Source organism: Homalodisca vitripennis, chromosome 7 (assembly GCF_021130785.1).
Source record: "Homalodisca vitripennis isolate AUS2020 chromosome 7, UT_GWSS_2.1, whole genome shotgun sequence".
NCBI lineage: Eukaryota > Metazoa > Arthropoda > Insecta > Hemiptera > Cicadellidae > Homalodisca > Homalodisca vitripennis.
Genome location: NC_060213.1, coordinates 140,481,686 through 140,495,151, shown reverse-complemented (window position 1 = coordinate 140,495,151; position 13,466 = coordinate 140,481,686). Strand labels below are relative to the sequence as shown.

The 13,466-nt window shown below is 33.0% G+C and overlaps 1 protein-coding gene across 1 annotated transcript in view; it reads left to right on the top strand.

Annotated features, from left to right (window-relative positions):
* Window positions 1–7,267: 7,267 nt before the first annotated feature.
* Window positions 7,268–13,466, top strand: part of LOC124366431 (splicing factor 3B subunit 1) — a 45,222-nt gene continuing 39,023 nt past the window's right edge. The window contains 2 exon segments of the mRNA XM_046822980.1: window positions 7,268–7,354; window positions 11,879–12,057. Coding sequence (XP_046678936.1) covers window positions 7,327–7,354; window positions 11,879–12,057 — 207 coding nt within the window. The 5' untranslated portion in view covers window positions 7,268–7,326.

The following is a 13,466-nucleotide window of genomic DNA, read 5'->3' as shown; positions in this document are numbered from 1 at the left end:
GAGGAATTAGAATTAGGAATGGTAGTAGGTAAGAGTGATAATGTATTTAAAATAACGGTTACTTAAAGATTCGCAACATTCGTATGCTCCTAAAATTTGCATTAAAAATAGGCGATTTGAAATATTTGTTTGTTTAAACTAAGAACTTGATTGTATTGCCTAACTAGGTCCTTCTATACTCCAAAATAAATCAATTGTCACAATTGACCACGTTTCAATGTTACAGGAAATAGAATTAAACTATGTGTTGTTCGAAAGAACATTTTTTTAATGTACTGTAGAAACGGGAAATCCGGTAATGATGAAAATGACAATATTATAAAAAAACAGTAGCAGTCGTGGGATTGCCGATAGAAGTGAAAACGGAACTATTAAGTTGAGAGTAATTAACAATACGTTATAGTAGCAGTACATCTGTAATTGTAAATGTGACGCATTTTTAATTTTCCAATTTTAAAATCCACGAAAAAATATTATCAAATAACTAGAAATCTATTTTACCACGCTAGTAAGATAAATCTTATACCGTAATAATACTCATTTCATGATGAAGAGGTTAAATATTAAAAACATAATTAAAATGAATAATGCTAAATTTTAAATACAAATATTCGTACAAATATTAAAAATGTTTAAAAATATATTCGTTGTTTTCATTATTCATTTATCTGTATAAAAATATGTTGTAATTGCTCAATATTAATAGTTAGTTAAACATACAATACAAGTGAGTAAACACCGAGTGAACAACAGTGAGTTGAACACCGTTGTAAATAATACAGTTATTGCTACGGATAGAGTATATAATTGCAATAACAATTAAACCCACAATATTTTTAAAACTAATAAATTAGTTAAATTAACTTGGTTCTTTCGTAAAGGTATTTTTATTGCACAATAAACTAATTTATTGAGTTAATACGGTATCAGTGAGCCAATGCGCCAACTACAGTTCCGGCAGAAACGTTCACTCATCACTTCATACGCTACTACAGGCTAAACTAAACTTCCAATAAAAAAATGATAAATTACAAAAAAAATATTCATCTATTTTCACACAATTTTCTCGCTGACAAATTTTGTCTGACCAAAAAATAAAAAAAATCCTCGCTTACTACTTTTTTCTTGTCATTGTAAACGCTATGTAAAATGTAAACAATAGTCAAAATTATTTCGAAATTTTTTTAATATTTAAAAATGTAACCAATAGATTGCCAATATTAAGAGCTTTAATTTGACGCATCTTACAGAATTGTACGACATTGGCTTCACTTTTAAATCGCGAGAGGAAGCCGTAAAGGTCACTGATTTTCGCAGTCTGTTTTCGTACTCCGCCGGGACAGTTTTAACACAGCGAGACTGACTTTTTCATGCAGGTTAGTAGTCCGCGGCCAAGTCTACGGTTAAAAAATTATGGTGCCTGTAAAGTCGGTTTTACGGGCGAAGATTTTACGTGACAACGTCTTTTTCTCGGTAGAATATTTATTGATATGAATATTATTAAATTGCACAGTAGGAACAAGGAATTGAATGAAAATAAGAATTGCACAAATTTTAACTATAGAAATATATTTTGTTTACTAAAACATTGTACATAATTTGAAATTAATTAAAATTTGTTATTGTAAATGGTAAAGTTGAATAAAACATTTACTAAAATTGGAATTTGAAATTCTTGCTAAACACAGTTAAATTCTAACTTCGCGCGTGGTGATTGGTCGGTTTAGTTCGTTTGTTTGGTCGCACTGTTATAACAGGTTAGAGGTTATAATTTGTTATTTTAAATGTTTGACTAGCAATACGCGCTGTTTCTTCTCAATCGACTGAATTACGATTGATTGCAGAGTGATTTAAACTAATAATTTACTTAACACTATCAACATTTGTCAATAGTATGACATAACCTATAAACTCAGTTTCTCAACTTTTGTGTCAATCTAACAATTAATCAATCAATCATAGTTTACGATAATGAAATATCAGTGTACAATTATTTACCTTTATTGTTGTAGTTGTTGTAAATGACGAATCTAAGCACTCCACATTTTCACGAATAAACATAGTTATCTGCTTTATCCCGTGCGGCGGACCCACAGTTATCTGCTTTATCCCTTGCGGATCCCGTGCGGCGGACCCACTGGACGGGCATCGTAACGTTACCGGGCGTTACACTTTTTCATGAGTGACTCCGAGCCGCAACCTAATTTAAGACGTTGTCACGTCAAAAACACAGCGAGACTGACTTTTTCATGCAGGTTAGTATCATTAGCATGTCGGTGACGCGAACCGAGGATTTTACCCTCTACCAAAACGCTCAACGCGCCTAAAGAAGTTTTCACTTCAATAAAGGACTGAATGGGGTTTCCGCTTACAGGATTATAACGTTCCATTTTTTCCAAACAGGGAATGAAAGACTATCGTGGAGAAGTCCCCTCCGCAACGTCTTGCAGAACAATTCGCGTGTGCCGATGGACGAGCGGACTAACACGTCGGAATATGGATCTGAGAGAGATATAGCGCAGGTTCGAATCCTGTCTGTGACCGTTGCACTTCTTATCCGTTTCATTGACCTTGTACTGATTCGCCCCCGCTTATCCTGTGTGACGGCCATATGGACGGGCTGAATAAGGCTTATAGGAATCCTCGCCTGATATGGTCCTAGCTGTATACGGTACTCCCTTCCACAGGGATGCTCATTTTAATCTGCTAATTACTTTTCGGTGAGCAGACGTGCAGGACTTAAACTGGAAACATTTTTATGCATCTCAGAAACATTGTATAACAATAAATCTTAATCACATATTTAGTTCAAATAGGTTTATTTCTTTACAAGTGTAATTTGTTACATGATCATATGTGCGTTTGTGTGTTTATATACTGTATATAAACACACACTGTATATATACTGTATATATGTGTGTGTGTGTGTGTGTGTGTGTGTGAGCGCGCGCGCGTGTGTGTGTGCGTGCGTGCGTGTGTGTGTCCAGAAAGAGTGACTGGTGCGGTTTATGAGCTGGCGGCGTCATCGGGCCGTACTTCTTCGAAAATGTGGTCGGCCAAGCATATACCGTGAATGGTGTTCGCTATCGTGAGATGATAACGGACTTATTATGGCCAGAAATTGAGGATAGGGACCTGGAAGATATGTGGTTTCAACAGGATGTTGCCACTTGCCACACATCCAACGAAACAATGGCTCTTTTGCGCGAGAAATTCAATGGCCGTGTTATCTCACGTCGTGGCGATGTTAATTAGCCGCCACGATCATGTGATTTGAAACCGTTGGACTTCTTTCTTTGGGGATATTTAAAAGAAAAAGTGTACGTCAGTAAGCCAAGAACAATTCAAGAGCTACAGGATGAGATAATTCGGCTTATTAACGACATTGAGCCTCAATTATGTCTCAGAGTCATTCAAAATATGGAGCATCGGATAGAGGTATGCCACCGAAGCCGGGGCGTACATTTGGCCGATATTTTGTTTCACATACAATTATTGTCATAGATCCTTATATCATTATAAAATATATTAAGATAATTCTCTGAAAACTCTTTGTTTTATTTACAATTTAGCTCGTGCATTTTCGTTGGACCACCCTTTACTTAAAAAGCAGAACTATAGAGACATTTACATACCAGAAGACTGAATGAACCTGTAGCTGCCTCATATCAGAAATTCGTAATAACTAAGATGATCGATGAAAATTTGATTCATCTTTAGTTACTTGAAAAACAACTGTGCGTGGAATACGTGCATATAACAACTGCACTATGAGAACCTAACACTTTGTTTTAAAAGACTTCATCATTAGAAGACAATTTGCCTCACTAGGAATGACTTAGAGAGAAACTAAGAACAGGTTAATTTCCTACCTAAATTTTCATTCTCCAACCAACGGTTGAAAGACTAAAGGTAAAGTAACAAAACTATGAAAACTTGCTGGAAGTGTTGCAGATTGTTTCACCAATTTATCATCTATTTTATCGAAGCCTGTCTTCTTAAACAAAATCAACAAAGCCTCGCACAGGTATTTCTGCAGATGCGAAAGATGATTTCAGTGATGATGTGGGCAAAAATATCTTTGACACAGATAATGAATGTTGACGATTTCAAAGTGAATATAAGTATAAATATTTTTTTGTATTTTAAACTTATTGGAGAAAGTATTGGTTAAATTTATTCATTTAAGCGTCAATGCCATTACATAAGTGAATATACAGGGTGATTCAAAACTAAACGGCAATCTCTCGGGAGCTTATTCTATAGCTAAAAACAAGTAAAAAGTCCATATAACCATATGCCCGGAAACGCTTCGTTAGCGAGTTACGCCTAGCGAAAGATTTCGCCCGGATTTCAGAACCCTTGGTGAAGTCAGGCCGTATAAAAATGGTAAAGGTAGTTACAAAGATACAAATACGATTGTTTTTTATGTTTTTATATCTGACAAATTTATTAAAATTCGTCCCAGAGCTGTAAATGCAATACTTTCAGAGATATCTTACGTAAAACACAAGAATTGGTGCAAAGAAATAACACATTTTTGTGTTTAACGTAAGATTACTTCCATAAATGTTAAATAAAGGTAATTTTTTTTCTTAAACAGATTTGTAGAACATTTAATTCTGAAAAGATTCATGTGAATTACTTAGGAAAAAAATTAATAATAGGTATTGAAATTTAGCTTTATTTAAAAATAAAACAGACGCACAAAAATGCATATTCTTATCTGCATAAAATATTAACTAATGTTTAGGTTGTGAGTAACAGCTGATCATTTATTCTAGACTGAATATTAACATAAAATGTATTTACCTTTATAAAACTGTAATAATCACCTATAATAGTTGCTCAAAGTGTCCTCCGTTGTTAGCAATGCACGTTTTCGCACGACGAATCCACTCTTTTCTAGCGCGTTTCATAACGTTTGGAGCATCCTTGATAGTTTCTGCCGCCTCTGTAATGCGATTACGTAACTCCTCTATGGTGTTAATCCGTTTTGAATAAACAATTGACTTCATCCAACCCCATAAGAAAAAGTCTGCTGGCGTGAGGTCAGGAGAACGTGGTGGCCATTTTACTGGTCCATTTCGACCAATCCATTGTCTACCGTATGTATAATTTAAATAGTTTTTCACATCATTAGAAAAATGTGGAGGTGCTCCGTCGTGCATAAACCATGCATTTATTCTGTTTTGAACAGGAATATCTTCCAAGAGGGTAGGCAGGTTTGTTCTTAAAAAATTTAAGTACGCTACTCCATTAAGTCGATTAGGGAGAAAAAATGGACCAATCAAATTATCACCCAGAACACCAAGCCATACATTGACTGAAAATGTATGTTGAAAATGCCTCGTCGCAGTTTCATGTGGGTTGTCGTGCGCCCAAGTATGGGTATTACGAAAATTTACAATTCCATTTCTAGTAAAACAGGATTCATCAGTAACGAGAATACGCCGAAGAAAATACTGATGTCGTAAACAATTTCTTCTTAACCAGCGGCAGAACATCTTCCGTTTATTAAGATCTTGCTGTAATAAGTCTTGAACACGTGTTATATGGAATGGGTACAACTGTGCTTCATGAAGTGTCCGCCATACGCTTGACTGGCAAATATTTAACTGACGTGATAATCGTCTGGTGCTTGTGGTTGGTGATAATTCTACAGCATTTATTATTGCTTGTTCATTATTATAGTTCCTTGCGCTACGTTGACGACCAGTATCTATTCACTTCGGTTTAAAGCTACCAGTTTCTCTAAGTCGTCTCTCCACAGCTTCATATGTTTTGCGATCAGGTGTTCTTCGATGTGGAAAAGTATCACGATATTCCTGAACTGCAGCTAAACCATTCTTGTTAACTTTGCCGTAAATCAGTATCATGTCCGTATACTCTTCAAACGAATACATACCATTTACATTATCTGCCATTAGTTACTAAGATAATTACATACACTTTTATAAAAATATTTAATAAAATATTTTAAAAATAAATATTTAATAAAATATTTTATACACTTGTATAAAATATTTCCAAATAATCACAGGATCTCACAAAATACAATCTTCACACGCCACAATACAAAAACCTCCATAAAGGTTATTCAAATATTACTTCATGAACTTAATTGTTGATCAGCTGATATTGCCAACCTTTGCAAAGAAAATATGACGATAAAAAGTGTTGAATAAATGATCAGCTGTTACTCACAACCTAAACATTAGTTAATATTTTATGCAGATAAGAATATGCATTTTTGTGCGTCTGTTTTATTTTTAAATAAAGCTAAATTTCAATACCTATTATTATTTTTTTCCTAAGTAATTCACATGAATCTTTTCAGAATTAAATGTTCTACAAATCTGTTTAAGAAAAAAAATTACCTTTATTTAACATTTATGGAAGTAATCTTACGTTAAACACAAAAATGTGTTATTTCTTTGCACCAATTCTTGTGTTTTACGTAAGATATCTCTGAAAGTATTGCATTTACAGCTCTGGGACGAATTTTAATAAATTTTTCAGATATAAAAACATAAAAAACAATCGTATTTGTATCTTTGTAACTACCTTTACCATTTTTATACGGCCTGACTTCACCAAGGGTTCTGAAATCCGGGCGAAATCTTTCGCTAGGCGTAACTCGCTAACGAAGCGTTTCCGGGCATATGGTTATATGAACTTTTTTTTACTTGTTTTTAGCTATAGAATAAGCTCTCGAGAGATTGCCGTTTAGTTTTGAATCACCCTGTATAAAATGTATAAGTCGACTGTACAGACCATTGTATCAACAAAGTCAGTACATAATATATAAGAAATTATACAACTGAATCGTATCACGTACTAGATGCCAAACATATTATTTTACAATACATTTCAAGGAGATACCTATATTGCCAAATCATAAACAGTGCAATGGATATTGTTCTTTTCATAAAAGTAAATGTTTCTTGTTTTGCTAGTTACCTGTGTAATTTAATTTTTCTAAAATTCATTAAGAGATAAATTGGTCTAAACAAAGACTGTAGCTCTTTTTAACATATCATTGAAACTAGAATATTAATTTAACTTATCGTTAGTAACAAAAAAACCAAGGACCAAAGTGTTTGTCTGAAATGGTTAAAATAATACAATTTGTTTCACAAATTTGTTTTGTCACTTAGACTCCTCATATATGTTCTCCTTAAACATAGTTTGTGGCTTTAAATCATTATCCAAAAGAGAACTGAATTACATCATATCTTTCTGCTTCTTCTTCTTCTTCAGCAGTTGTGGGCAGTCGTCGTCAATCGTCTTCTGCAGATATTGTACGTTTTGTTTAATATCAAAATGGCGGCCATACCAAGGACCCATGAAGGTACGCATTGAAACGTTTTTCATAATTAAATTATATTTTATTGCTAGATAATGTTTTAAATAGTTACTGGTTCATGTTTGATTATTACTTTAAATCGATAATATCACAAAAACCAATCTACTGCCCGTTAAAATGCATTATAACCCACTTCTCTGGTACTATTGATCTCCAGCGGTTTTGTTTCCTGTAGTCTAAGAGTGTTATAGCTTCATTCATTTAAACCCCGAATAAATTAATTACTTTACTCTGTACCTTTCAGATTGATTATTCCAGTTGTAATATTATTGTTTATGTACAAACTGAAGCCATTCTATAGGCATAAATCTCCCATTTAGTTATAGGAACAAGCCAAGGCTATATAGCTATTGTGTAATTTTTTTCTTCAAACATTGAATGCTTATTGTTATGTAGTTGCATGTAATGGGTTTCCATTAAATAAATAAATAAAAGGAATCACATTGTAAAAAATCTTGGCAGAAGGAGAAACATTGTTTGGTTGTTAGCTTATTTGGCTTTACTAGCTTCAAATTAAAGCTGACCTAGGCCTATTCGTTGTTTTTTCAAATGAAACTGTAGAAAATTGATAGAAAAACAGGGAACAATGTAGGTGGTAAACTTTCTCTGAGAAAGTCATAGCCTACATATTTTTGAACATAATGACATTAACCCTCCGAGTGGCGGTACTTTTTTCTCCAAGTGTCGGGACATTTTTACTGGTTTTGTATATTCGCAAAAGAAAATTTATATAAAATACTGTGAATTGTATAGGTATGACATATCATATATCAATTTAAACTACATAACACACAGAATAGAATGGTAATAATATGAAAGACTTAACCTTGGATTGGTGTAAAAAACCAATGGGTTGAATTCCAAAAATAAAAATTCAAATTTTTTTGTTTTATGTTAGGCTGAGTAAATGTTCCTAAATTTAATGTTTTAACACAAATCCAAAATGGCCATTTTGTTTAAAATTTAATTCTGAACAAAAAATATATAGTTTATATGTATTATTCATAAAAACAATACACTATTTGCTGATCGAAACTTTTATGGTACAAGTTTTTTACTGCATTTTAGTCAGTATCAGAGCCAACCTCATTCTTCCTGGTTTGAGAGGCCTCCAGTAATGCTCCAAGTAAGGGGAAACACTCACTATGAATCCCAAAATTACAAGCTGGGCACCAGAAGGACTTTTGCCCCCTTTTTTGGTGTGTCCACACACTGTACAAAGTCTGGTACATGAGCAATCCCGTGAGGAAGATCTTTACTTGGTCCAGGAGGTAGTACAGTTGGTGGATGAACCGTTTGTAAGGGTTCCATTAGTGCCAGCATATCTAAATAGTATATCAAAATAAAGTTTGGAATCTGGTCTTTATAACTATACCTAATTTATAGCGTTTAAGTCACAGCATAACATCAGAAATAGCGGATAAAAAGAGGCGTGCGTTAATAGACGCTAGAGCGTTTCTGCCACTCGCGAACGAGATTTAATAGACGCTGCAGCGTCTTTCACCACTCGGAGGGTTAATGTGTGCTGTTCATCAACAAAGGGCAGTGGCAAACATTAATATTAGGCTATATCCTATTTCAGATTGTTCAGGCATTCTTGATCAGACCCTCTCAAATTGTGATCCGTTGCTAATAAATCCCACTGTCAACGGATATTTTTTGTTTAATGCCATCAGTGCGGGGCAGCCGGGGCGAGAAATTGAGGAGACTTAATAAGCGGCCTACACTCGATATTCAATTGTTATTATCGAACTATTCAATATATTATTCAAGTTCAAAACTATATTAATCGTACTAAACCAGAATTATAATACATTAAATTTTTAATGACATAAATTTAACAATAACATTAATCACATAATTTCCTCATATCAATTGTCATGCTCAAATTCTCAACAAATTAGTTGTTTCTTGCTGTTTATTACTTACATGACAAATGAATGACTGTAACGAATAAGTAAGAATCATATGTTTTGTTTAATAAATTGTAATATCAAATTATTCATTCAAATAAAAATAATCAAACCATTTGATTAAAAAAACTGAATAAAGTGTGTAGGCCGTTTATTAAATTTACCCAAAAGATTATATATTTTTGGGGCTTTTTGTAATTTTTGTTTTTTTCTTCCTGTTTACATTCTTTACTTATATTTCCATTGGACATACATCCTGACTAATAATTGTCAGCAAAACATAGTTCATAGTAAAAATTACAAAAAGTAAATAAATAGACATATCATTAACTTAGCATATATAACAAAAAAGAAATAACAGGAAAACTATTGAATTATTAACCCTTTGACCGCTATAGATTTGGAGCCTAAACCTAATAAACAATTATTTATAAAAACATGTTTTTAATGCCTTTTTATTTTTTTACAACTATAATAAAATATGTAATAAGTTATATATGCTATTATTCCTTTCATTGCAAAAAAAAAAAAACTCAGAATTATTATAACCCATTGAATAGTATTAGTATATGGGATAGACTTTAATAAGCGGCCTACACTCGTTATTCGATTGCTAGTCTGGAATGGTTCGGTTGTGTTTATCCAAAGAATAATTCAATATTACAATTTATTTAACTTATCATATATGATTATAACTTATTAGTTAGTCATTTTAATGTAAACAATTAACAACAAGAAGTAACTAATATTCTGAGACTTTGAAAATGGCGATGAATATGAGGAAAATATGCAAGATATTTCTCACAAGTGACGAGATTTGTTTAAATAGCTTCAATATGTGGGTTTGGCTCCTGGTAACACATGGGAAGAATTCTTTCCTCCATTTCGCACGAAAGCGGTTAATTATTAATACCAAGCTGGGCAAGTTATAAATATTGTGAAGTGGGTAGGGTACGATAAGCGGACTCGGTTTTTTATATCGAAGAATGTAATCATCGATACCTAATATTCGCATCTCTAATTGTAGACTATCAATCGATATAAAAGTACCTATAGTCCTCAGTAACAATCATCTGTTTTAAATTAAAATATGAATTTAATATTTACATTGATTAAACATTTATCATTTTAATACGTCTCATTTACAATTCCAAGGTACCTGTACCTAAAGTAATGAAAAGAAAAGATTATAATGTGTAGAAATCAAATGAATAGTTTAATATTGAAATTCATATTTTCGTATTCCAGATATTTTATTTAAATGTTTTCAATTCGCAAAAGTCACTCATTTGTTTTAATCATGTAAATTTTTGTAAATGTTTAGATATTTTAAAAGAAAGTTTTCTCACGTTAGTTCATGAACACATATTTGTTGCAACACTACAAAAATTACTAATAAATGTTATAGTTAAAAAAATTAAACATAAATTGTAATGAATAATTTAATATTAAACATAATTGGTATTAAAGTTTGTGTTCAATATGCCGGTTGATGATATCCATTGTTAGTTAAACATTTTAATCAATATAATGAGATGCTATTACAAATAAAATATGTGTTGGTTCATTTGAGGGTGTTGTATTGCCAATCTAACCTATTATTTAAATCCTCTCACAACAGCTCTTGCTCACAATACATAATAATATTTCACAACCTTAATCTAAATCAGGGGTGCCCAACCATTTTTACTCAAGGGCCACATTGTAAACCCTTTATGGACAGGCGGGCCAACATCCCAGGGGATTTGGAACCGCAAACAAAACGTATTGCCCGGGGTTTGTTCCAGAAATCTTGTGCAAAATATGAGTTTTAAGGTTATTTGGCCCTTGTTTCCAGATTATTGTAATTTCTTATTATTTATTAGTTGTTAGGTAAAGGTTTATAATAATATTATGTTTTTAGGTTCTTTTAGTAGAAATAAATATAAACCCAGACTTTTGGATGTTTGCTCTAATTCTGAGGGAACAATAAAAAAGTCACCAATAAATTGAATACATTGATTTAAATTAATCCAAGGACATACAAATTACGTGGCGATTGGTGACCTTGAGTTGGGTAGGGGTTACGTCGCCGCACCGCGCGCTGTGCCGTGCTTTACGCGCGCTCTGTTCGCCAGCCGGCAGCCACCACCGTAGTCAGTGAAATCTGTCTGCAACTACTTTACTTCTTTCAACACTCATACTCCAAACAAATGAATACGGCTCGTTCTACGTGAAATCGGCTGGGCTGCTTGGTTCTCAAAATTTGTATTTATTTAATATTTCAAATGCTTGTAAACAAATTTGGTTGTTTTGGCAACAAGACGGGCCACATAAAACTGACTCGCGGGCCGGATTCGGCCCGCGGGCTGTAGGTTGGGCAGCCCTGATCTAAATAAAACCAACCTTACACGTATTATAACAAAGATTAATGTTGCAGTTTTATAGTATAGGCTATAATATAGTTGCCGTAGTATATGACTATGTGATAGGATTCTGTTTCATTTCACTAAGATTGTGTACACTAAATTATGTGATGAGCCATTTTTGGCTGTAATCTTGTTTATTTGTATATTTCTTTAAAATAATTTATTTCACACTGATTTTCTTGTTTCAGATATTGAAGCTCAAATTCGTGAAATTCAATCGAGGAAGAAAGAAATCAATGAAGATGGACTAACGGAGAAAGAACGAGTAGGGTTAGGGGAGAGTGGCTTTTACGATAGGGATATATACGACGGCGGAGGCAAGTTTGAAGGCTACGTCACATCTATTGCTGCCAATGATGAAATTGAAGTGAGTTTTGTATTAATATACTGTATTTACGTCACTCAATGTTTAATTTTGCCAAGAGGACAATTTTTCCTAAATTAATAAAACTTGGAACATAGCCTACAAATAAGTAGTAGTTATAGAATAATATTCTTTTAATTCATGAGAGTTTGTGGAAATGTAATTGAATTTTTATATTTTTTCATAACATTCATTAAATGTATAGCATAGGTTACACTAATTTGTCTTTTATATCTGCTCTGCTAGCAGTTACCCACGCTTTGCAGTGGTTTAGTAGGTGTTGTACATTATTACCACAGCTGGTCCCAGTGAATTATATTTCCGACACCAGTGTTGAGTTTGCCCTGTTGCTAGGTTCTCAGTATTTTTGTTCCATAGTTGATTTTGCATTGTTTTCCGATCAAGAAAATATAGCCTACATCACAGATCAGAGAAGCCTACTTCTGTTAAAAGCAAACTAAGATGGGTGTTATATCAGTGTTTAAATTTATAGTAAAAGTTAGGTAGTAACTTTGTCTTTTATATCTATTACTTTTATTTGCTAAAAATTTAGTATTTGCGACAAATGTGCAGTTAAAAGTACATTAACAATGACACTAAACGTGTTTGTTTCTTTATAAACTGAAAATTATTTGTAATAGTTTAGAACATTTAGAGCTGGAATTGATACATTAGTTAAAAATGTGGATTTTATCTAGCATAATTCTTACCGACGCTTCAAAGGGAGTCTTCAGAGTCAAATTCTGAACACCACTTTGGACCATCTATCACGGGAGTCTTAGGACATTTTCTGAGGTAGATGAGCACTTACAGTACCTAATCGCTGAAATTTAAAAACATTCTGAAGACTATGGTTACTCCTTAACAATTTTCATATTACAAATGTACAGATTTAATTAATTAAACACATGGTTATGCTGTCATAATCAATGTTTATACAGATCAGTTGATTACATTTGACATGGTCTTTCAATTAATATTTCACAGCTTTAGAGAGACCAAGATGGGATTTTATCATTATTTTAAAGACCAGTGGGGCATTGCCTAGAGAGATTTTCAAAATAAAAATAGGCCTAAATTCATACCAGGGACCATAAGAGTGTCTACGTAAAATTTGAGTACAATTGGTTATAATAGTTTACACGTGAAATCAAAACAAAGACACTTTCTCAATATTATTTTAGGATTGTTTAATGGTTAGTGTAGTGTTATTTGTGTTGCCAATAATTCTGACAAGGCAATAAAGAAGCTACTGGACCTAAAAACAGTGCTCTACTCTATACTCAAACAACCTTGTATGTTAACATATCATAAAAAAGTATATTACTCAATAACAATCTAGTTCATTTTGTAGTTTATTTTTAATATTGTTAGGGGTTATTGATAACTGATAAAACAACATATCAAAATCC